Source organism: Cetorhinus maximus, chromosome 12, assembly GCF_964194155.1.
Source record: "Cetorhinus maximus chromosome 12, sCetMax3.hap1.1, whole genome shotgun sequence".
NCBI lineage: Eukaryota > Metazoa > Chordata > Chondrichthyes > Lamniformes > Cetorhinidae > Cetorhinus > Cetorhinus maximus.
Window position 1 is genome coordinate 42,728,917 of NC_135890.1, and position 25,434 is coordinate 42,754,350.

General features: G+C 45.7%; 1 protein-coding gene across 1 annotated transcript; it reads right to left on the bottom strand.

Annotated features, from left to right (window-relative positions):
- Window positions 1-226: 226 nt before the first annotated feature.
- Window positions 227-25,407, bottom strand: ndp (norrin cystine knot growth factor NDP). Its single transcript, XM_078553509.1, has 8 exons — window positions 25,338-25,407; window positions 23,376-23,445; window positions 21,174-21,274; window positions 20,990-21,021; window positions 16,483-16,578; window positions 15,374-15,428; window positions 3,088-3,196; window positions 227-815 (listed from the first exon to the last, which is right to left on the bottom strand). The coding sequence occupies exons 3-8, from the start codon at window positions 21,271-21,273 to the stop codon at window positions 647-649; spliced, it is 561 nt and encodes a 186-aa protein (XP_078409635.1). The 5' UTR covers window position 21,274; window positions 23,376-23,445; window positions 25,338-25,407; the 3' UTR covers window positions 227-646.
- Window positions 25,408-25,434: the final 27 nt, after the last annotated feature.

A 25,434-nucleotide genomic window follows, 5' to 3' on the forward strand; every position in this document is an offset into this window, starting at 1 on the left:
CATCCATCTTACTATGATGACGAGAGCTTTGTTGGAATTTTCAATGTTGTGTTGCTTTCTGTGCTTGGAAAATGCAGTCTTTTTACATTTCCTTAATTGGTTTATTTGGCGATGGGGGAGAGAGTGTAAACATCATATACTAGAGGGTTGAGCTTCAATGAGCTGATGCCCTGTATTTTTTTTTAAATAAATCACATTTCAAAATAAATGACTTCACAGGGGAATTAATTGCATGCATTTATTGATTTTAGCTTCTGACGGTTTTATAACACATGATCAAAAACATTGCAAAATCCCACTATTCCTTGATAAAATGCAATTATGTAACTTATTCTTGCTGAGGCTTTGCTTCTAGACAAGTGTTACATAATGACAATCATTAAAAAGATAACTGGAAATTTGATTTAATTTTAGCTTGCAGGATCACTAGACTGTAGATATGGTGCCTAATTGAGCAGGTACATTGGTTATAACCAATGTTCCTTCTAAGCCACAAGCCCACGCAGCAACCCAAAAGTTCCCATGCAGCCTGAGTACAAGTCAGCCCCCTTAAGTTACCGCATATTTGTAGCCACACAAAAAAAATTTAGAGGACTTGCACACTTAGATGAGTAGACTACACACATCAAAAAAAAAATTAGAGGGATTATTGGTTGTAACAGGTGCTACCAATGCACTCGCACGATGTTATGTAAGGATAGGTGTATGGCACGCTGCCTCCATTTCCACAATCAAGTTCCACTGTCCTATTTTCAGTAGTTACAGGTTGGCAGCAGCCACACTCATTTATCATGGTGTTTGTAACAGTGTCAAACCTGGAAAATAAGAAGTCGACAGTAAATTCAGTCTAAATGCTTCAAATCAACAGGGACCACATGTAATTGTGTTAATTATCTTAGATATCAGTGAGCAGGGTACATTGAATCAGCAATGCACATTGAGGACATGATCAGAAGAATTAAATATTGTAACAAATCTAACTACAACCTGGATTTTACTATAATAATGAAACTGTCAGCATTCACCATCTTTTACTCCTCAAAAACTGATAACAACTTCTGGAGTCTGCATGTGTTTAGTTAAACCCAGAAGTTTCTGTCAGTGATTCCACACTTCTTTAGAGGTACACTGTTGAGATTCTCCCTCAATGTAATCAATTAGAATTCATTGAACTCATGAGAACTTCCACTTTTATGCTCTTTATCTCGCTGTAAAAACCCTCGAAGAACTTACACTTTGTTGAATATGGTGTAACTGGGTTTTCAACAGTATGCAAAGTTCATAATTACTGCTGAACAGCCGCACTGGCCCTAAAAGAGTAATTCCATATTTATTGAATGTCAAATTTCTCCATTGTGATCAGAAATTATACATATTTTTAAAAATAAAAAATAGACCTCTACCTTCGTCCCATGTCTATGTCCCAATCATCTATTTAATTTTCTACAAAACTTAAATATTAAAATGGAAAGGATTTAGTGGTTTCTAATTTCCTGTTTTGCTGCCTGTGAGAATGTTTCATTATGATTGGCTGTTTACCCTGCTTGATGAAATTACTGCTGTTGGATGCCTGGAGACCCTCTCAACTTGGCTCCAGTTTCAAACTAAAGTTAGGAGAGGGGGTGTCCACAGTACAGGGATCATTAGATCTTTGTGGGTAACATGCTTCAATGTCAGTGGCCAGCACAATCACATCACTACTGATGGCAAAATCCAACCCTGTATCTCTGGGACATTTGGTGACTACTTTACTTAATCACTGCACTATTGCAGTGGTTTGATTCAGGTTTGTACATGGGCCATTTTTTAGGTGCATTGTGGTATATAATTCCATATTTAATTTGTAGCCAAACATTATTTTGAACACTGAGGAGATTCCAACAGTCCAGAAACTGGGGAATTTTGTTCCAATATTCAAAGTGTGATGCAGCTATACTTGATACCTAAAGATCCAGTTACTCTGATTGGAATAATTGGAAAACGAATGGAATTTATCATCAGAAACAAAATGGAAGTGCACCTTTATAAAAAAAACAATAACAGCCTGCATTGAGTTGGAAGGTTATATCTTGCTTGACCAACCTCATAAATCATATTGTGGTGGGGGGGTAGGGGCAGTGTGGGGGGTGGGGTGTAGTTGGTGGGAGAACCACATTATATAATGCTTCTTTGTTTCCTAAGGGACTTTTGGAATGACTTTCATACAAAGAAGCGTTAACAGAGGGAGAATAATGGAAAGCAGGGAGAATATTGGAGTAATTGTGCCTTGAAGTAACAAAAGCGTGGATAAGATTTTCCTTGTGGTTGTGGTGTGTAGTGGGAATGAGGCAGTCACTGCTACGGAGGTGAAAGTACATGATCTTGATGATAGCAAGGACATGAAATATGAAGCTCAGCTGAAGTTCAGATATGACATTAAATTGGTGCCGTGAACAAAGCACACACTAGACAGGGTTTTGTTGCTACATGAACTGAGTTCAAATACCTAGAGGCCATTCTGAAAGTTTCCAGAGCCCCAGTCATAGAAAACCTGGAACACTGTGTACAGTTCTACTTGGTAAAACACAATTGAGGCCAGGCAGGCAGAGGACAGTATGAGGGAAATCCCTGCTGTAAGAAAGAAAACTTTTGAGGGATAACTCGATAGGACTCTTCAGCATCAAAAAGATACTCCTGAGCAGTTTTGCTGAGAAATATAGGATACTTTACTGGATTGAGGGGGTAAATCAAGAACAGTGCTTCCAGGTACATTGAGATGATAAGCCGAAAGGACAAATGTTCAGGAGTGTGATGGACATATTTAGAACAGCGCTGAAAATTAAACTGTTGCCGAGATGCGTGTTATAGGCCAGGAGACTCGAGGTATATAACAGCAGCTAGTAACTTTAAGAAAAAATGGTAAAGCTGGTGTTCTGGAAGAACGAGATTGGGTGGAGTGATCTTCTCCATTCATATCAATCTTCATTTTGTGAATTTCAGTAAATTATTATTCTCGATTATTAGTTCATTAGTCTATATTATTTATTAGATACAGATAATATTTCATGGTTCTTAATTATAATGAACATATTACAGGAAAGCACTTACTCAGACCATCCGGGACAGCTCCCTTCACATCTCGCCATCATAACTTCTGCTGAACAGCTTGAATTTTTCATTGTGACAGTTTTGGAAATAGACAACATACTACAGGGGCCTGTGGGGGAAAAAGCAAATCATAGCAACTAAACTAAAAACTAAAACTCAGAACAATTCAAGTGACATATTCCTACTTGCAATAAAACAGCTACTATTTTGAATAGTGAAACTATCTTTTAGAATTTGCTTTGAGAAGATGGTAGATGATTCAGGATCCATGTCCTAGGGTCACTGAGCAGATCTATCTCTACTGATTGTGTTAAGTCGTATTCAGTGTTTACCCTATAAGGCATGTCTGCAGATAGTATCCTAAGGTCAAATAGGTCCTGGTTAAAAAACAAAGTTGACCTCAAAAGGTTTTTATGAATTTAGCAATTCCAAAGAAATGTGTTCATACAGATCGGGGTGAGCGAATAAAAGCAAAATACTCCGGATGTTGGAGATCTGAAATAAAAATAGAAAGTGTTGGAAAAGCTCAGCAGGTCTGGCAACATCTGTGGCGAGAGAAACAGAGGTCGGAATTTTTCCTGAATTTCACTTAGTGCGGTAGCAGGCGTGAAAATCAGCCCTTTTCCTGCTGGCCACAATGGTGGGTTTTCGCGCCATATCGTCCACTTCCTGCCTCATTAATTATGCACGCATGGGAAACATGCCGTATTACTGGCGGCAGCCTCCGATTCACCCACCATGCCATTACTTCACCACTTCCTCACTCCGGGCATCATATCTAAACTGCAGCTGCGCACACAGCTCTCAATGCTTGCAGCCCAGGACTACTCCGGTGAAAACATGGTCCCGAAAGCCAATAAGAGTGGAGCCCCACCCCGCCCTCCCCCCAATTCAGTGACGCATCCCCGGAACGGCTTTTGTATGCTGCTCAACCAAGTGAGGATGCAGCAGTGCAACGTCCATCAGACAACCATGGTGTGAGTGAGGTCTCCTGTTCTCCAGTCATGTACTAATTATCTTTCATTGTTTTTGCAGCCAAGGGGGTCCACAAGCCAGGTCCCTGATTCCAGCCCCAAGGACACCAAAGAAGAGGAATCTGCAGACACCGACATTGAAGACCTGTCACAGCGCTCACTCACACCCTCCACCAGTGCAGAGACACACACCTCGGTGGGACCTAGTTCTAGAGCAGCCTCGTGGTCACAATCTGGAGAGCACATTCTCAGGTATCTGACACTCAGAGGACTGCTAGAGGCCAGAAATCTACTGGGACCAAGTCAGATAATGAGCTTCTGGACTCTGTCATACCTGAGTTGCTGGAGCTGCAAACAAAGCTTGAGAACATCAGGAAGGGATGCCCGCTGTACTCCTCAGATTGCAAGGCGTGATGTCTGTCCGCCTTCAATCTGAAGTGATAGCGCTGGCATGCCAACGCACCAAGGTAGAATGGCGGCCGCCATGGAGACCTTTGTCCAGGACATTGTTCCCGCACTGCTGCTGGAGTTGCACTCCATTGCTGAGGCAATTGCAGGCGTCCATCAGTGTCAACGTGAGGGTGGGGGAGGAGGGATCTCGAGCTTACTCCAGCTGCCCCTTCCTCTCAAGGCGTTAGCCAATGGCCCTCGGGCATCCATAGGAAGGAGGATCAGCAGGCCATCCACCCAGGTGACTCCAGGTGTCTCTGGCCTGTCTGAATCTCCTCATCCTCTGACCCCGGCAGCTCCAGTTTCATAAGCTGAGGTAGGTGCCACTGCCACACAGTAGGAGCCAGAAGGCAGGCCAGGGCCCGCCAGGTCTCAGCTCTCCATAGGACGCCCACCAAGGTCATCACAGACAATAGGGTGTAGCAGTCAGCAGGCTGCCTCCATCTCCGCTGTGGATGTCGGGGGTGGCACCAAGGCAGGATTAGAAAGGTCAAGAAGATTTAGATGTACAACGTGGGCACGGGTGTTCATCACTTGTATTTAATGTTGACCATTGTAAATACACTCCCAAGAATGTTTCCTCGTCTATGGCTCCTTGTTATGTTAAGCGTGTTCGTGTCAATCAGATGGGAAACTTTGTTTAAAGCACAAAACGAAGACTACTGTCGCAGTCCAGGGCCTTTCCCTGTGTGGAGTGTAACCTTCTGAGTACAGTGATTGTCTGGCTTCAAAATCACTCTCCAGATCAGTGATGTGTGCACCTCCCTGTGGCTTGTGTTTGTTGCAGGAATCTCATACCCAAGTATCATTGGGGTTTGTGATGCTCTGTCTGTGCTCCCAGCACCTTTGAAACGGGGCTGCCCCTGCTCCCATCTCGACACCATTCCTGACAGTTGAAGGTGTGCTGCTGAAGGGAATGGGTGATGAAACCTGTCAAAGGATCAAGTTGTCTTAAAGTTCATGTGGCCGCTGTTTCTCAGCACTGTTTCGATGATATGAACCTCTTCACAGAGCGTTATGTGTGCTGCCCTCGGTCAGACAGGTGTCAGATGTTCCAAGATGCAATGTGAAGATCTCAGGAGTGTCCTTGCTGCATCTCATCATTATTCTCCTGGGATCTTGCGACAATGAGGGCCTCATGACTACGCCTGCCTCATCTGGCCAGTGCAATGGCCTCATCGCCTGCACCCTTGCCTTCTAGCACCTCATCACCCTCATCCCCTTCAACTTCCTCCTCATCGAAGGAAATGTGCAGCTCTTGCATCTCCTCATCATCCTGGTCCTCCTGCCTTTGCATCACCAGGTTGTGTAGCATGCAGCATGCCACTATGATGTGTGACACCCTCTGGGGAATGGACTGCAGTGCTCCACCAGATCTGTCCAGGTGCCAGAACCTCATTTTTAGGTCGCCAATGGTGTGCTCAACCAAACTCCGCTTTGCGCCATGAGCCTTGTTGTATCTCTCTCACCAGGACTCTGAGGCAGCTGCACGCGGGTCATCAGCCACATCCTTTGTGGGTATCCCTTGTCCCTGAGGAGCCAACCCTGCATCCTGTGTGGTCCCTGGAAGACGTCAGGGATCTGACACCTGCTGCAGGTGTACGAGTTGTGGACGCTTCTGGGGTATCTAGCATACACTTGCGTGATCCATTTGTTATGGTCACAGACCAGCTGAACATTGAGAGAGTGAGAGCCTTTGCGGTTCACATACTGGAGTATTTGTTGCTAGAGAGACTTAAGAGCCACGAGGATGCAGTCGATGGCACCTTGCACCTGTGGGAATCTGGAAATCTCAGCAAATCCCAGTGCTCTTGTGTCCTGGCTCACCTGATCCCTGTTGAAATTGACAAAGGTGCCTTGAAATAGGCTCCCGTGTCCTCCTGGATACATTTGTGGTTGGAGGCTTGCGAGATCTCGCAAAGGTCCCCAGTGGAGTCCTGGAAGGAGCAATTGCTGTAGAAATTGAGCACGGCGGTAACTTTAACTGCCAATGGCAGTGGATGCCCTCGAGCCCCCGTGGTGCCAAATCCTGCAGAAGGTGGTGAGGGAACCAACATCAGGTAAAAACACACTTAACCGCACCCTTTCCAACCTGCCTGCCACAGATACATCTGTCCATGACAGTATCAGTAGGAGTGACCACTGCACAGTCGTTGTGGAGACAAAGTCCCACCTTCACATTGAGGATATCCTCCAACGTGTTGTGTGACACTACCACCATGCTAAATGGGTTAGATTTCAAACAAATCTAGCAACTCAAGACTGGGCATTCATGAGGCGCTGTGGGCCATCAGCAGCAGCAGAATTGTACTGGAACACAATCTGTAACCTCATGGCCCAGCATATACCCCACTCTACCATTACCATCAAGCCAGGTTAAATGAAGAGTGCAGGAGGGCATGCCAAGAGCAGCACCAGACATACTGAAAAATGAGGCGTCAACATGATGAAGCTATAACGCAGGATTACTTGCATGCCAAACAGCATAAGCAGTAAGTGATAGACAGAGCTAAGCGATCCCACAACCAATGGATCAGATCTAAGCTCTGCAGTCCTGCCACATTCAGTCGTGAATGATGGTGGACAATCAAACAACTCACTGGAGGAGGAGGCTCCACAAATATCCCTATCCTCAATGATGGAGAAGCCCTGCAGATAAATGCAAAAGATAAGGCTGAAGCATTTGCTATAATCTTCAGCCAGATGTGCCAAATGGATGATCTATCTCCACCTCCTCCGGAGGTCCCCAGCATCACAGATGCCAGTCTTCAGCCAGTTCGATTCACTCCACATAGTAGCAATAAACAGCTGAAGGCACTGGATACTGCAAAGGCCATGGGCCCTGAAAATATTCCGGCAATAATACTGAAAACTTGTGCTCCAGAACTTGCCACGCCCCTAGCCAAGCTGTTCCAGTATAGCTACAACACTGGCATCTACCTGGCTATGTGGAAAATTCCCCAGGTATGTCCTGTAAACAAAAAGCAGGACAAATCCAACCTGGCCAACTACCACCCCTTCAGTCTACTTGCGATCATCAGTAAAGTAATGGAAGGGGTCATCAACAGTGCTATCAAGCAGCACTTGCTTAGCAATAACCTGCTCACTGACGCCTATTTTGGTTTCCGCCAGGACCACAAGGCTCCTCACCTCATTACAGTTTTGGTTCAAACATGGACAAAAGAGCTGAACTCCCAAGGTGAGGTGAATGTGACTGCCCTTGACATCAAGGCAGCATTTGACCAAGTGTGACATCAAAGAGCCCTAGCAAAAGTGGAGTCAACGTGAATCAGGGGGAAAACTCTCCACTGGTTGGAGTCATACCTAGCACAAAGGGAGATGGTTGTGGTTCTTGGAGGTCAGTAATCTCAGTTCCAGGACATCACTGCAAGAGTTCCCCAGGGTAATGTCCTAGGCCCAACCATCTTCAGCTGCTTCATTAATGACCTTCCTTCCATCATAAGGTCAGAAGTGGGGATGTTCGCTGATGATTGCACAATGTCCAGCACCATTCGCGACTCCTCAGATACTGAAGCAGTCCATGTCCAAATGCAGCAAGACCTGGACAATATCCAGGCTTGGGGTGACAAGTGGCAAGTAACATTCACACCACACAAGTATCAGGGAATGACCATCTCCAACAAGAGAGAATCCAACAATCACCCCTTGACGTTCAATGGCATTACCATCACTGAATCCCCCATGATCAACTTCCTGGTTGTCAGCATCGACCAGAAACTGAACTGGACTAGCCATATAAATATTATGGCTACAAGAGCAGGTCAGAGGCTAGGAATTGTGCGACGAGTAACTCAACTCCTGACTCCCCAAAGCCTGTCCATCATCCACAAGGCACAAATCAGGAGTGTGATGGAATACTCCCCACTTGCCTGGATTAGTGCAGCTCCCACAACACTCAAGAAGCTTGACACTGTTCAGGACAAAGCAGCCCACTTGATTGGCACCACATCCACAAATATTCAATCCCTCCATCACTGACGCACAGCAGCAGCAGTGTGCACCATCTACAAGATGCACTGCAGGAATTCATCAAAGCTACTTCAACAGCACCTTCCAAACCCATGACCGCTACCATCTAGAAGGACAAGGACAGCAGATAGATGGGAACACCGCCACCTGGAAGTTCCTCTCCAAGTCACTCACCATCCTAAATTGGAAATATATCGCCATTCCTTCACTGTCACTGGGTCAAAATCCTGGAACTCCCTTCCCAACAGCACTGTGGGTGTACCTATACCACGTGTACTGCAGCGTTTCAAGAAAGCAGCTCGCCACCACCTTCTCAAGGGTAACTAGGGATGGGCAATAAATGCCGGCCCAGCCAGTGAAGCCCACAACCCGTGAATGAATAAAAAAAAATGTGACCAGTTCCCTTGACACGTGCAGGCGTCGGCGACACTGGTTCTCGCTCATCAACAGGTAGCACATGCACTGTCTATAGACCCTAGGTTTAACGGTGTGCCTATGAACAATGGCTCTCTGGGGTTCATCCTCTGCGTGCGGTGGAGGCCATGCTGCTCCTTGGTTTTCAGGTTTTGCTCCCCACTTTGGTGAGCCAGGCGGCTTCGTCGCATTCTTCTCCTTCTTCTCTCCTGCCAATAAGCAATCAGGCAGACAGCGAGATCACCAGACCCCATCTTCCTGATGGTCTCCTCACTACAGTATCAAAGAGAGAGTGGCAAGAGTGAGCAATTGTCTCCTAATGACAACTCTTCGTCAAGTCATCGCCTGCGGCTGTTTCTCAAGGTCTCTTTATACATGCCGGAGAGTCCAAGACACCACAAGGATGCCCAGCATTTACTCACCATGCCCACACCCAGCACCGCCCCACATCACATGACTGAGTGGCAGCAGCTTCGGTCACTCAAATTCATCCTGAACTCTCATCTCAGGCACAGGCATTTTCCTAACCTGGACTCCAAGGCTTTGTGGATTGCTTGTACCATGAGGGTGACTTTTCAATGTCAGCTGAAACATAATGCAAGGGTCTAGGAGCCCATCCCTCTGTATGTGTTTGATGAACACCTTTCCCAACAGGATCCTCAGGCTTTCCAAGTCACGCAGTGGTTCTGCAGCACCATAGCGCTCATTTGAGTTTGACATATGCATGCGAGGGGTTAACAGTAGAGGAGTAATCATTGGCACAGTGAGCAATTAGTGCTGCTTGAGTGGGCAAAGTTGCTTGACTAGCCTGACTCTAAGCATATCAGTTGGGCTCAAGTTAAATGCTCTGAGCTGTGGTGGAGTGTTTATCTTTGATATGTTTTGCCATTAGCCCGGCTGCTTTCTACCCCCACCAACCCACCCCCTACATGTGTTTGTGCTCAAACTTCAGTCGGTGCTATCCTGACCCCCCAAGCACTGTCGCCCTTGCCCCAAGGTTGCCTTCTCATCCTTCCCTCTTTGCGCTGTTGCTCTTCCCCCAGTGCCACAAGCCAGTTATGAAGAAGCCGCTGCGGAAACTTGCCTTTGTCCCCCCCTGAATCCACGGAGCAGCTGGGATTATCGCGAGTGCGGTGCAAAGTTGTGTGCACTCACTTCCGAGTTCCCCTTGAAGTTGGCATTAATAATTGTATCCAAATTTATTACAATTAAGTTCCCGACGTTTGATGGTGGGAAATGTAGCCCACAATTGATGGAGGTAGGAGATAATCACGTCCTGGATTTATGCCGTCAGGAAACGTAACTAGGGCATTCTCGCAAGACTCTCCGATCTCGCCACAGAACACACCCTCCATGAATGGGGGCTGAAAATCCCCACCAGAATCACAGAATTCCAATAGACCCTGCTTGAGGGGCTTATGGAGGCCTCAAACATTTACTAGGGAAAAATGATTCATCCCAGATGTGAGTTGAAAGATTTGAAAGGAGGTTTTTTGTTGAGTCTTTCAGAGTCTCCTCTCTGCCATTGTGGTAGCACTATGCCATTCTAACACTCTGGCTGCCAGTTTGAGATGGGAATGAGTTGCGATATGCAATGAAGTAGGTTAGGGATGTCAGGTGGAATTAATTTCACTCTGACAGGAATTTCACCCCTTAGATGTGTTGGTTTGGATGAGGATCTTAAAAGCCAGATGCTTGAGTCTGGAAAAGGTATGAAAAATAGAGGGAGCTAGAAACAGAATTTATACTCTTTCATCAACTAGCCCTAGTAGATGACAACTAACATTGTTGTGCTGTGTGTATTTTTCACTGGCTAATTTTTCTCACTGCTATGGCAGGTTTATTGATGATGCTTCACTACCATCCCGTGAGGATTAGCTACTAGCAGAGTTCAGCTGTCACACTTGAGTTTCCCCAGTCTGTGGCTGAAAGTTAATCCAGGTGATGGGGTTCTTGCCCGCTGGCTGGAGAGCTGGTGAGAGTCTGGCGTTGACTCTGTTTGGGAAGGCCCACTATCAGGCACTTAAGTGGCCACCGTCAGGCCTTCACCGGGATTAAAGACCCTGGGGGTGGAAATCCCACCTTCCCCCACCTCCCCTCCCCATCCCTGAGAGCTGCTGGCCGATCAGAGGCCGGCAGTTCTTCATTGCCATCAGCACCTCCGGAAATGGCAACAGCTGCTGGCAATGCACACACCAGAGGCACAGGATTAATGAGGGACCCCAGACCAAAGGTGAGTGAAGGCGGGATGGAGTTGCTGGATGGGAGTTGCTGGGCGGGAGCTTGTTTTGGCGGGGGGTGGGGAATCGGAGGCAAGGGTAGGGCTTTGGCTTTCAGTGACCCCCTCCTTCCTACATGATGTCGACTCTCTCGATCATGTACTTTGAACAAGGGTCCACCCCCTAGGAACACACAAGTTTAATTCTTGGGCTCCCCTGCCTGGCAACTCCCCATTTAAGGGCCTCAATTAGAGTCCAGGCAGGAAGGCTTTCCATGAGCCTTTCCATCTCAGACTTGATCGGCCAGAGGCTGGAAGGATCCCCATTCCCCACCTGATTAAATGCCCCCACCTCCAAACTTGTGCCGGGGGATATTGGGTGGAATCGACCCAGATTTGCACTAAATGCGGTAGCGGGCAGAAGAAAGGACATTTTACCCACTGGCCGCAATGGCGGCTTTTCGACCCTATCATCCCATCCGCCCTCATTAACCATGCATTCCTGGGAAACACATTGGGTCGCTAGCAGGACATTCTCTCATTCGTCCATCCCACCCTCACCTCAGGCCTTCAGTAAACTGGGTGCTATATTTAAAGGCTAGCACTCTTCAAGGGACAGGAAGCTGCTGTGAACTGACGGCTGTCAAAGGGAGGAAATGTGCTGCCCCCAGATTTAGGGATTCCTCCCTTGAGCACCTACTGGCCGCAGGCCCACTGCAAAGACCTTTATCCCTGCTCTGGGCGAAGGCCAGCAAGCAAGGTCACCAATCCAGCATGGGAGGCGGCAGCAGCAGTGGTTAGTGCCGACACCCTGAAAAGGAGGACAACCACCCAGTGCCGAAAGGATGAATGATCTCATCACTCTCAATTCACACACTCCCAAACCTATCACACATCCATAGGGATCTCACACTGCAAGGGGCAACATCACTAACTCTCACACACCCTCACATCTCCATCAGGCTCATATCCTCTGGAGCTCGTGTCCTCATCCTGTCCATGGCTGCGCTCACCACACAAACATTCCACCCAGTGCCATGCGTCCTGCTTACACTCTCTCCATCTGTTTTCATGCCAGAGAAGCCTGCTCTCATCAGCAGGGAGAGGTCCCAGACCGAGGGTGGAGTGGCCCACATTAGGCCCCTCACTCCCTTTGAGGAGCGTGGCATCACGCTGACTGGTGAGGACATGGACTGCGCCTGTGGCGGCGATGAACACCCACGTGAGGATCTTGCACCAGATCATCCTTCTCTCAAAGCAACTGTGAGTGTTCTCTCTCCTGTTTTTGACTCTGCTGCCCTGCACTCATTATCTCTACGTTGGTTCACAGGGAGCTCAGCTGAGCGACTGACGCCCTCAGCCAGCCAGTCCCACAGCTCCATGCAGGTCCTCACCTTCAGCCAAGAGGACACCTTCTTCATTGAAGGGCTGGAAATAAATAGCCTGGAAGACCAGTCACAGCGCTTACCCAAACCCTCCACCAGCGCAGAGATACACACCTTGGTGGGACCTAGATCTAGAGCAGGCTTGGGTTCACTATCTGGTGGTCACTGCACAGATACCTGTCCGCAGCAGGAGGAGACAGGTTCAGCTAAGCCCCCGGCACTCAGAGGACTGCTGGGGAAGAGTCATCTGTGAGGTCCGAGTCAGATGACCAGCCTTTGGATTCAGTTTTCCAACTCATCGTGGAGAATCAGCAGAAGATGGGGGACAATCACGCAGAGCTGTTGGAAGCCCTCAACAAAGTGGCACGCGAGTCAGAGGAGTGCGACCACCTGCTCTCTGATGAAGTGGTGCTCACATGTTAGTGTATGAAGGTCTCCATGGGAAGGATGGCAGACATAATGGAGACCCTGGTGCAGCAGAACGTGGAGATGCGTGCAGGCCTGCACTCCATTGCAGTAGCCATGTGTGAGTTCCTGCAGTGGCAAATTGAGAGGGAAACAGGGCACCTCAACTTCCCTCCAGGTGTTCCTTCCCCACAAGGAGCCAGGCCGGGGTCAATCGGCACCCAAAGGGAGGAGGAGCGGCAGCTGGACCTCAGAGGCTGTCCTCTCCCTCTGAGTCCCCTTTCCCTGTGACCCTCTCAACCTTATCCTCTGTCACCACATAGGGAACAGCTAGCTCACGGGAGGGCAGCCAATGCAAGCCGGGGCCCTCAAGGCCTCGGCTCTCCAGAGGGCGCATGCTGAAGTCATCAGAGGCAACAGGGCCAACCATTGCACTCCTGCCGTGGATGTCAGGGCAGCACCTAGAAGTGGTAGGCCGAGAAAAGTAAAGAAATTCTGATCACAAGTGGTTTCATTGTGGAACACATTTTGTCACTTTATCATCTGAAAATATATTCATTTTCACTGAATAATGTGTAATGGTGTCTTTCAGCTTCATTGACAGGCTTCGCAAGTCCTCCCCCAAACCCCCTCCCCACTACCAGTTCAGCAGCCGGTCCACAAGTGATTCTGGAGGGAGAAGTGTATGTGAGGCAGGGCCTTTTGGAGCCTTGTGCAAGCACTCTCCCACGCACGTGGATCCTTCCTCCATCACGCTCATCTCAATGTCCTGAGTATTTTCAATGCTGCCTGCTGGGGTTCTCTTTCAGTTGTCCATCTGAGCTGGCTTGCCATCTCTGCCCACCCACTGACCACACTCCCATACAGCACCTCTGCCCGCCCAACATGAGGCTCCTTTCAATTTCGATTTTAGGAGCATGGTACTGGTGAAGTTTGACTTTAGCTCCCCCGCCCTTTCCCCTCCCCAAGTCACTCATGTTCTTTCTCTCATCACTGTTGACCCCCCTGGCATCACCTGCCACCTCCCCAGTGTCACCTACCAGCCAGAACCCTTTTCTTTCCAGGATGTCCAGATGAATGTGCATGTCCCCTTCCTTCCTGAGAATCCAACTCACATCCACATTGACTTCCCCGACCTCCTTCTTCCCACCCCCAGGATCCGTGTCTGTCTCCGAGACCCTACGAATCACCCTCGCCTTCCCTTCTACCAATCGCACCCTCACCCTCCCATCCTACTGGCTCACTCTGCCCTCTCTCATTCTCACCACTGCTTCCTACCATGTCCATCCTCATTTTGCCCCCCCAGGAGGCAGCCATCAATTCCACAGACCCCTCACTTGCACATTTATCTGGATATCCTCCACCCTTACTCCTTCCTCCACTCTTACTCCTTCCTTCCACTGAACTACTCCCTGCCCCTGAACTCCTTCCTCCCCCTGGACTCCTACCCCACTCCGAACTCCTTCCCTTACACCTTCCTTCCCCCTTACACCTACCTCCCCAGTTGCCACATTCTCCTCCATTACACCCTCCACCCCCCATACACTCTTCCCCCTCAATCTCAACCCCCCAGACACCATCGTTTCCCCCCACACAACCTCTCCCCCCCCCACCACCATAGTTCACCCTCACAACCTCAGCTCCCCCTCCAACTCCCTGGTGCAACTTCCTCTCCCAGTCAAACCCAGACCTTCTTCTCCCATCCCCAACCCAGTACACCTTCCTCTCCCATCAACCCTACACCTTCCTCTCCACCCCCTCAATGGTCATCCATAGCAGACCATGGCCAAGACACTAATATCCCGAAGCAGGTACTCAACGATGACCTTGAACCTTCCCTGAACTGCTTTGCAGTGGAACCATGCCCATGAGAATCCACCCAGCATACAATGCATGTTCCTTCAGGTTCCGATAGCTGTCCGGCTCCAGCATCTTCTTCTCCTTGGATGTCTGTGACGTAGGCAAGGCCTTGATGGCAACTCCAGACTTCTGTACGTCACACTTGTCAAGACGTGTTTTGCACTGGCGTGTTTTCCTGCCAACATGGGCGGTAAATTTGAAGTGGGTGAATGATTCCAGCGGGCAGGGCTTGTAATGATATGCAGATGAATGAAACCAAAGTTCCGGATGTGTGGCGGCGGGAAACACGGCCTGCCATTGATGGGTGGAGTGGACCATTGCAAACTGGTTTCATGACGGCATGAAACCGATTTTTGGCCTTCCCACTGTATCGCCTGCCATGACATCTGATGCTAACGGGCACAGAAAATTCCACCTATTAAATTATGCCCTGTGTTTCTGTGCCATAGTGGATAATACAGGTAGCCACCAAGCAAATCCAGAGCTCCACTTCTCAATTTCTTTTTATAATGTTGTTAACAATATTGATTTGAACACGAAGTGGGAAGGAATGACTGATAAGAAATCAGGATTGTAAAGTCAGTGATTACCATATTGTTTGCGGCACCAGTTGGAGCAGTTATCAGTGTCCCAGTACCTTCCAGCCTAAACAAACAAAATTAATGTTATATAGTTAAAGTGTAAAGGTTATCTTAATATGAGTAACAGAAAAATCACACAAAGTCCAAGGAAAATTCATTTGTGCCTTGCAATTATTAATTTTCTGCTGAAATAAGAACATTTTCCTTAGAAAATTGACTCTGTTTTTCTTCCATTTCCTGGATAATGTATTTTTCCTGACTGGAAAAATCAATTCAATTCTGACTCCTGTAACAATAACCATGCTATACAAGTGATTTCACATAGTTATCAAAACCCTTTTAATTACCTCCTATTTAGTGCAAATTACACGCAACTAGACTTTGCAACAATCAAGTCATAAGCCAAAATCTAAATGGCATTAGATATATAACTGATGGCTTTTCGTTTACTACATCATCAAAATAGAATCCTTTTAAGCACTGAAACCATGTGTGCCTTCACCAGATTCATCTTCTCCCATTGTTTTCCTTACCGGCTGACTTCCACATTCCACAAACGCCAAATTGTGCAAAATTGCCACCCATATCCTGCTCCAAGCACCATCACCCCTCCCCTCCCTGACCTACAATGGTTCCTCATCCCCCAACCAACTATGAAATTTGAGGTCCTCATCCTTATCATTTTAACTCCACCTTGTCCTGCCCTCGCTCTGCAATCTTCAGCCACCTGTGTCCTCTCTAAGCTCTCTGTCTCTCCAACTTTCAGTCCTTTAAAAACATTCTCAACCAATCAAGTCTTTGGCCAGCCCTCTTAATCTTTCCCTTCCTGGCTTATTGTTGGTTTTCCTGCCTTTGGGCGATCTTAAATAAAAGTTTTTGAATTTCAAGATATTTTTAATAGCATGGAAAATAAAATGAGCTCATGTAAGATAGAAAACCTTCCTTCACTTCAGATCCTTTTGCATTTTATATGTTTCCAACTATCATTTTCGTTGATCAAGTCATCATGTCTACAATAATTTATTTTAAATATTTTTATTGAGCTATTGTTCTGTGCTTGTTAACATCCCTCAAGATTAAGAGACATCTGATAAATGTTAACAAAATGCTATACCAACCTTACAAGGGCATGCAACTTCTGAAGTTATCACTTGAGATTTATTGCACTCGTAGGAAGTACATGGGTTGGTGGGATGAGACCATGTTTCTCCCTCCTAGGAAGGAAACATGCGAAGAGTAATAAATTATACAACAAACATTTCCCACACATCAAAATTAAATCCCTATTTTGCATCATAGGCAAGATTTAGAGTCATAGAATCATAGAATTATATAGCACAGAAACAGGCTTTTCGGCCCATTGTGCCCGTGCCAGCCATCAAGCACATATCTATTCTAATCCCATGTTCCAGCACTTGCCCTGTAGCCCTGTATGCTATGGTATTTCAAGTGCTCATCTAAATACTTCTTAAATGTTGTGAGGGTTCCTGCCTCCACCACCCCCTCAGGCAGTGTGTCCTGGATTCCAACCACCCTTTGGGTGAAATAATTTTTCCTCATATCCTCTCTAAACCTCCTGCCCCTTCAGTGGGATTTTCCGCACCCACCTGCTGCCGCGATCTTCCAGTCCCGCCGCAAGTCAGTGGACTTCTGGCTGGGGTGCCACCTTGCCCGTGGCGGGTCCCACCCCCGACGGGGCTGGAAAATCCCACCCCTTAAATCTATGTCCCCTGGTTATTGACACCTCCGCTATTGAGAAAAGCTTCTTCCTATCTACCCTATCTATGCCTCTCATAATTTTGAATACCTCTATCAGGTTCCCCCTCAGCCTTCTCTGCTCTAAGGAAAATAACCTTAGCCTATCAGTCTCTCTTCATAGCTGAAATGCTCCAGCCCAGGCAACATCCTGGTGAATCTCTTCTGCACCCTCTCCAGTGCAGTCACATCCTTCCTATAGCTTGGCAACCAGAACTGCACACAGTACTGCAGCTGTGGCCTTTAGCGTTTTATACAGCTAATTTCTTGAGTTTACACTTGGGGATTACATGAGTGAAGAGAATTTCTGAAAATCAGCAGTTTCCTTTACAAGTGGGTACTCTCATCCTCCCGATTGCCCAATATTTAGTACTTCCAGGAGATCCAGGGCAGCTGATTGCAGTTCCTGGAAAATTGCCCCAGAATGAATTCTTCTGGTAAGCTGACACAATCATTAATTTCAGTAAAAATTCTTAAAAATAATAAAATGTGTGCATGTTAGACAACTGTCACCAATGACTTAAAGTACTTATGAGTCTTGAAGGGCACTCTCCAACAACTGACATTTTAATGGCAGGGTCTTTATTTGGCTTTACTATGTGTGGAAAGGTTCTATGCTTGGTTTAACTCAGACTTGCTGTCAAAAGCTCAATAAGGCAGCTAGCAGGTTTAACCAATGCACAAAATTAATTTTTGTAAAAAAAAACTTTAAAAAAAGAGGCATCCTGTGATTTCGTGGAGAATTTTAAGCTTTGGGTGATATCCCTGAATGGTTTAGCTTATCTCTGACCATTTGGTTGAAGGTTATTGCTTTGAAGGTGAACTGTGAGGTATTTGCAAAAAGTCAAATTTGTTAATCCTGTGCAGTTGTAATGATAATAGTTTTGTTAATCCTGTGCAGTTGTAATGATAACAGCTTTGTTTGACAGTGCAAACAAGAGTCAGGTTACTTGATAATGAACAGCCAAGTGAATTATCTGACCCTTTTAATGATTTAGAAGTACTTGTATATAATATATAACAACCCAATTCTATCCAACCTCTCTTCATAACTTAAATGTTTCATCCCAGGCAACATCCTGGTGAATCTCCTCTGTACCCTCTCCAATGCAATCACATCCTTCCTATAATGTGGTGACCAGAACTGCACACAGTACTCCAGCTGTGGCCTCACCAAGGTTCTATACAACGCCAACATGATCTCCCTACTTTTGAAATCTATGCCTCGATTGATAAAGGCAAGTGTCCCATATGCCTTTTTCACCACTCCACTAACGTGCCCCTCTGCCTTCAGAGATCTATGGACACACACGCCAAGGTCCCGTTGTTCCTCAGAACTTCCTAGTGTCATGTCATTCATTGAATACTTCCTTGTCAAATTACTCCTTCCAAAGTGTATCACCTCACACTTTTCAGGGTTAAATCCCATTTGCCACTTATCTGCCCATTTGACCATCCTGTCTATATCTTCCTGTAGCCCAAGACACTCAACCTCACTGTTAACCACCCGGCTAATCTTTGTGTCATCTGCAAACTTACTAATCCTACCCCCCACATAGTCATCTATGCCGTTTATATAAATGACGAACAATAGGGGACCCAGCACTGATCCCTTTGGTATGCCACTGGGCACTGGCTTCCAGTCACTAAAGCATCCTTCTGTCATCACCCTCTGTCTCCTACAACTAAGCCAATTTTGAATCCACATTATCAAATTACCCTGTAACCCATGTGCATTTGCCTTCTTTATAAGTCTCCCATGTGGGACCTTGTCAAAGGCTTTGCTTAAATCCATATAAACTACATAAACTGCACTTCCTGCATCTAAACACCTGATCACCTCCTCAAAAAATTCAATCAAATTTGTTAGGCATGACCTCCCTCTGACAAAGCCATGCTGACTATCCCTGATCAAATCTTGCCACTCCAAGTGGAGATAGATTCTCTCCTTCAGAATTTTCTCCAATAGTTTCCCTACCACTGGCGTGAGACTCACTGGTCTGTAATTCCATGGCTTATCTCTATAACCCTTCTTAAATAGCGGAACCACGTTAGCTGTTCTCCACTCCTCTGGCACCTCCCCTGTGGCCAGAGTGGAATTAAAAATTTGGGTCAGAGCCCCTGCGATCTCCTCCCTTGTCTCCCTCAGCAGTCTGGGACACAGATCATCCAGACCTGGAGATTTGTCCACTTTTAAGACTGCTAACACCTCCAATACCTTGTCACTCCCTATATCAATTTGCTCAAGAACCTCGCAGTCTCTCTCCCCGAGTTCAATACCTTCATCCTCATTCTCTTGGGTGAAGATGGATGTGAAGTATTCATTCAACACTCTACCAATGTCCTCTGGCTCCACCCATAGATTGCCCCCTTGGTCCCTAATGGGCCCTACTCTTTCCCTGGTTATCCTCTTCCCATTGATATACTTATAGAATATCTTGGGATTTTCCCTACTTTTACCAGCCAGAGCTTTCTCATATCCCCTCTTGGCTCTTCTAATTGCTTTCTTAAGCTCCACCCTGCACTTTCTGTACTCCACTAATGCCTCCACTGATTTGCTTCCCTTGTACCTGCTAAAAGCCTCTTTTCCTTCTCATCGTATCCTGAATATCTCTGGTCATCCATGGTTTTCTGGGCTGGTTACTCCTTCCTATCACCCTAGAGGGAACATGTTGAGCCTGTACACTCCCCATTGCCTTTTTGAACGCCCCCCACTGCTCCTCTGTAGATTTCCCCACAAGTAGCTGTTCCCAGTCTACCTTGGCCAGATCCTGCCTTGTTTTACTAAAATCTGCTCTCCCCCAATCCAAAACATTTTTTTGCAACTTGTCTATTTCTTTCTCCATAACAAGCTTAAGTTGTACCATGTTGTGGTTGCTATCACTAAAATGCTCCCCCACCACCACCTCATCCACCTGTCCGGCTTCATTCCCCAGAATTAGGTCCAGCACTGCGCCGTCCCTTGTTGGACCCTCTACATATTGATCTAAAAAGTTCTTCTGTACACATTTCAAGAAATCCACTCCATCCAAGACCTTAACACTATGTCTATCCCAATTAAAGTTGGGAAAGTTGAAATCATCCAATATAATTACCCTATTGTTATTGTTTTTACACACCTCCACAAATTGTGCACATATTTGCTCCTCAATTTCCCGCTGACTATCTGGGGGTCTATAATAAATACCTAACAATGTGGCTGCCCCTTTTTGTTCCTAAGCTCTACCCACAAAGCTTCATTCAATGTCCCCTCTAAGATATCATCTCTCCTTACTGCAGTAACTGACTCCTTAACTATTAATGCAATTCCCCCTCCTCTTTTACCCCCTCCCCTGTCTCGCCTGAAGGTTCTATATCTCGGAATGTTGAGCTGCCAATCCTGCCCCTCCCTCAACCACGTCTCAGTGATGGCTACTATATCACAATTCCACGTGTCAATCCTCACCCTTAACTCATCCGTTTTACCTGTAATACTCCTGGCATTAAAGTAGAGGCCATTCAGACTTGCCTTACTCCCTTGAAACTTAATGCAGCTGTACTCCCTCTGACTTGATTGTTTTATTGTATAAGTTCACTGTGCTGTTGTGGTTTCTAGTGTATTACATGGCTGGCAGAAGACAGATGTATCTCAAAATTATAACACATTCATTCATAAATCATTCAGCTGATGGGCCATTTGGATGCAGCACATTAGTTGATTAACATCCTCATAATTGTATTTGACAAAATAACTACAGATCATAAATTCAATGCAATAAAAAAGATATGAGAATCTTTTAAGATGTAGTAGTCTAAAATCTATTAAGCTTCTGGCATCATCAATCTAACAATATGGAAGTGATGTACATGAATAAGTAAATGAACGCTTACATTTCTGGGAGTTCCTGAATTATCTATGCAACCTGTAAAAATGAGAGATATAACCTTACTATCAGTACATTATATTTCCACAAGTGACAAACTAAATTAATTTTTAATGATATATGTGTTGCTTTAATTAAAGGCTTCCTATTTATCAAGTAGTTCACACTGTATTTAACTTAAAATAACTTACATGAGCGAACACATGTGGTCTTGTTTTCAGAAAGCATCATTCCTTTTGGACAAAAGCAGCCTTCTGACAAAGGATATAGTTTCTCGCCATGGATCAGCATGCTGAAAGTCAAGTTTATTTTTTAAAAATGAAACCAACACATCAAAATCCCATTAGCAGATCTCCAATAGCATTGCTCATGTTGTGGGGACTTGTGTTCTGCTGGTGAGTTGTATTCAAGGAAGGTGCACTCCACCACTGACAATATTGGGGAGAAAACCGAGAACTACAGGCCAGTCAGTCTAACCTCAGTGGTGGGGGAACTATTGGAAGCAATTCTGAGGGACAGAATTAATCTACACTTGGAGAGGCAGGGATTAATCAAGGGCAGTCAGCATGGTTTTGTTAAGGGGAGGTCATGTCTGACCAATTTGATTGAATTTTTCGAAGAGGTGACCAGGTGTGTAGATGAGGGCAATGCATTTGACATAGTCTATTTGGACTTCAGCAAGGCTTTTGATAAGGTCCCACATGGGAGACTGATAATGAAGGTAAGTGCCCATGGGATCCAAGGCAATTTGGAAAATTGGATCCAGAATTGGCTGAATGACAGGAAGCAGAGTCATAGTCGAGGGGTGTTTGTGTGACTGGGTGCCTGTCTCCAGTGGGGTTCCACAGGAATCGGTTTTGGGTCCCTTGCTGTTTGTGGTATATATAAACAGTTTAGACTTGAATGTGGGAGGGTTGATCAGTAAGTTCGTGGATGACACAAAAATTGGTGAGGTGGTAAATAGTGAGGAGGATAGCCTTAGATTACAGGAGGATGTAGATGGGCTAGTCAGATGGGCTGATCAGTGGCAAATGGAATTTAACCTGGATAAGTGTGAGGTGATGCACTTAGGCAGGGCAAACAAGGCACGGGAATACACGATGAATGGTAGGACCCAGGGAAGTACCGAGGATCAGAGGGACCTTGGTGTACATGTCCCTTAAGGTAGCGGGACAGGTAGATAAGGTGGCTAAGAAGGCATATGGGATACTTGCCTTTGTTAGCCGAGGCGCATAATACAAGAGCAGGAAGGTTATGCTGGAACTGGTTAGGCCACAGCCATATAGAGTATTGTGTGTAGTTCTGGAATCTGCATTATAGGAAGGAGGTAATTGCACTATAGAGAGTGCAGAGGAGATTTACGAGGATGTTGCCTGGGCTGGAGAGTTTTAGTTGTGAGGAGAGATTGGATAGACTGGGGTTATTTTCCCTGGAGCAGAGGAGATTGAGGGGGGGGCATGATTGAGGTGTATAAAATTATGAGGGGCATAGATAGGGTAGACAGGAAGGAACTTTTCCCCTTGGTGGAGGGATCAATAACCAGGGGGCATAGACTTAAGGTAAGGGGCAGGAGGTTTAGAGGGGACGTGAGGAAGAATTTTTTTCACCCAGGGGGTGATGGGAACCTGGAACTCACTGCCTGAAAGGGTGGTAGAGGCAGAAACCCTCATAACATTTAAGAAGTATTTGGATGTGCACTTGCGATGCCATGGCATACAAGGCTATGGGTCTAGTGCTGGAAAATGGGATTAGAATAGTTAGGTACTTGTTTGACCGATGCAGACTCGATGGGCCGAAAGGCCTTTTTCTGTGCTGTAGACCTCTATAAAAGTGGTGACAAGCTCCGACAGTTCCATAAGTTCGCCATTGGGTCTTTGAAAACACATAAAGAATGTTTCTTTGCTCAATGTAGGAATATATGCATTCCCCTCGCATGCCATAGTTACATAACCAAAGTCTATGCTGGTTTCACAGGGATCAGCTCTTCACCCAGAGTATCAAATATGTAGCCTGTTTCATTTTACTGCCTCTAAAATATTTTAATAAAAGTCACATTTGCAAGTTGGATACATCACTGATATATTTCTTCACTGAACACAAATGGTGGCTTAAAGTGTAACCAAATCTGCAGCATTTACTCTACATTTCAGTTTTCCCAAGTTAAGTGAAAAAAAAAACACCAATTTCTTTTTTAAATGCTTTTCTGAGAAATAATTAACTGCAATTCCAAAACTGTGGCATACGTTTATATTTTTTCAAAACACATTTGAAGAAATTTTTTCAATCCAGATGTTTTAAATCAAAACCTTTACAATGCCTGAGTGCCATCAACTGTTGATCTTTGTTTTGTCAGACAGTATCTCAGTACATCCCTGACAGGTGAAAATACTTACTTATCTTCACAACGATCATTGTCCTGATGTTCACAAGGCTTATAAATGAATCTTTCCGGGCAGGTATAATCTTGAAAAGCAAACAAAAATATGTGGTGTAGGAATGTATGTTACTAAGGTATTCCTATAAATATCCACTAGAAAATAACAAATGACGGCTTGTTAATAAATGGTCATGAGTAAATTCGGAAATACCATAGAGATACTTTTAAACTTTAATTGAAATTTGTAAATAGTAATAATCAAAGAACATTCTATCCTGTCATATGGATGTTTTATTTTATTAAATATTTAATGATATTACAGGTACTCCTTCCTGGACAACTTACCACAATAACATCTTGAGTTTCTCTGGAATTTCTCCCCTAAAGCTCTCCACCTCTCTACCTCTCTATTTGCCTTTATTATGCTCTTTAAAATCTACCTCTTTGATCAAGTTTTGCCCATCTGCTCTTCTCTCCTTTCATGGTTTAAAGTCTAATTTTGTTTCATAATGCTCCTACAAAGTGTCTTTGGCCATTTTATTATGTTAAATGGCTGGATTTTACACGGAGGCAGTGAACCCGCCCTTGGCAACTGGATCGCCCTGAGCTGATTTAACATCTGTTCAAATGTTCACTGGCTCCGGATGAGGCTTTGGCCCCCATTTGGGAGGAAACTCTTTCGAGTTATCAACAGTCACAGATTGCAACTCTTTCGAGTACAATCACAGTTCTTGGTTTCCGGGAGTGGGACATGAACCCACAACCCTCTGATTCAAAGGCGAGGGTGCTATGCCCATTTGGGAGGAAGTCCTACCTTTGAAGACTGCCGGTTAACCAGATGGCGAGCAACTCTTTCGTCCCAAAAAGTGCCACTGTGAGTGGTGGCCACTGGGGGAGCTGCAGGCTGTCCCCAAAGCCAAGGAGCCATAGAGTTGGATGAGAAAATGAGTAGGTGAGATTTCACCATCTGGCAGGCTTCTATGAGGGAGGCAGAGGACTGGGTTTGGTAGTGCGGGGGAGCACATGGGCAGGGGTACTGTGGTGTGAGACTTTCACTGGGCACAGGATACCTGAAGAGGAGGGACCCCCTCATCCCACATAAAGGCTACCAGTCATGTGGCTTGTGCCCCACGTAGCTGCTGGGAGGAGACCCATGTGGCCATTATATGGTCACTTAAGGGCCTCAATTGGCCTAAGGGTATACAGGTTACCCAACAGCTCCCCTGCCTCTGGTAAGATACTAACAGAAGAGAGAAGCTAATATTCATGGCTCCGCTGCCAAGGCCCACAATGGGCAAGGGCGCGGGGGACCAGGAGTAAAATTCCACGTGAAGGCATTATATAAATACAGGCTTTTTAAAATCTCTGGTGGAAGACCTTAACCTGAAGCACAGACCTTTGTGCACATCAGAAATTCAGGCACACGCACACCATGATTTTCCATTGCATAAAATGAATTGCTGGTAAACTGTGGGAGGTGGATGACCAAGTCCGATATGCACTATAGACTCCTTGTGTGCAAAGTTGTGTGTTGGCAATACAAAAGATGACAGTTTATCCTGTGGTGCAACGAGGTGTTAAGTGACATTGCCAACAATATAAACTTAATCACGATAAAGCAGATCTGAAGTGCTCAATTCCCAACCACAGCAATGATGACAATTCTGGAATGTTCTCAGGTGTATGAAATACTGATAGAAAATGAGGTCTGTGTTTTCTTTTGAAACCTAAATACTGTGAACACCTGCACCATTTAACAGTCTGGAGTTTAAAGAACATTAAATGTCTCTGCTCTTGGCCCTTTATTTTGATCTCCCTCACAAGTGGAAACATCTTCGCTACATCTATTCTATCAAACCCTTTATATTCTAAAAGACCACTTGTTGGGTCATCCTTCATGGGAAAGAGCCACAGTATTTTCAGTCTTTCCAGACAGGTATAATCTCTCAGTTCTAGAATATAGATTAACAATACTTACTGCAGTGTCCATTTGTAAAGTTTCTCCAGTCTACACAAAAGCCTCTATCTTTACAAGCAATGGCAGAAGCTTGTAGGCTGGAACAATCAAATTTTGT

Bases quoted from the DNA above. Each gene is read 5' to 3' on its own strand.
- ndp (XM_078553509.1), bottom strand. From the start codon at position 21,273: ATGCTGATCCATGGCGAGAAACTATATCCTTTGTCAGAAGGCTGCTTT. The intron at 15,429-16,482 runs GTTGGTATAGCA...TTGTTTGTTTAG, and splicing joins AAGTTGCATGCCCTTGTAAG to GCTGGAAGGTACTGGGACAC. The intron at 3,197-15,373 runs GTAATCACTGAC...TTTCCCCCACAG, and splicing joins CTGGTGCCGCAAACAATATG to GCCCCTGTAGTATGTTGTCT.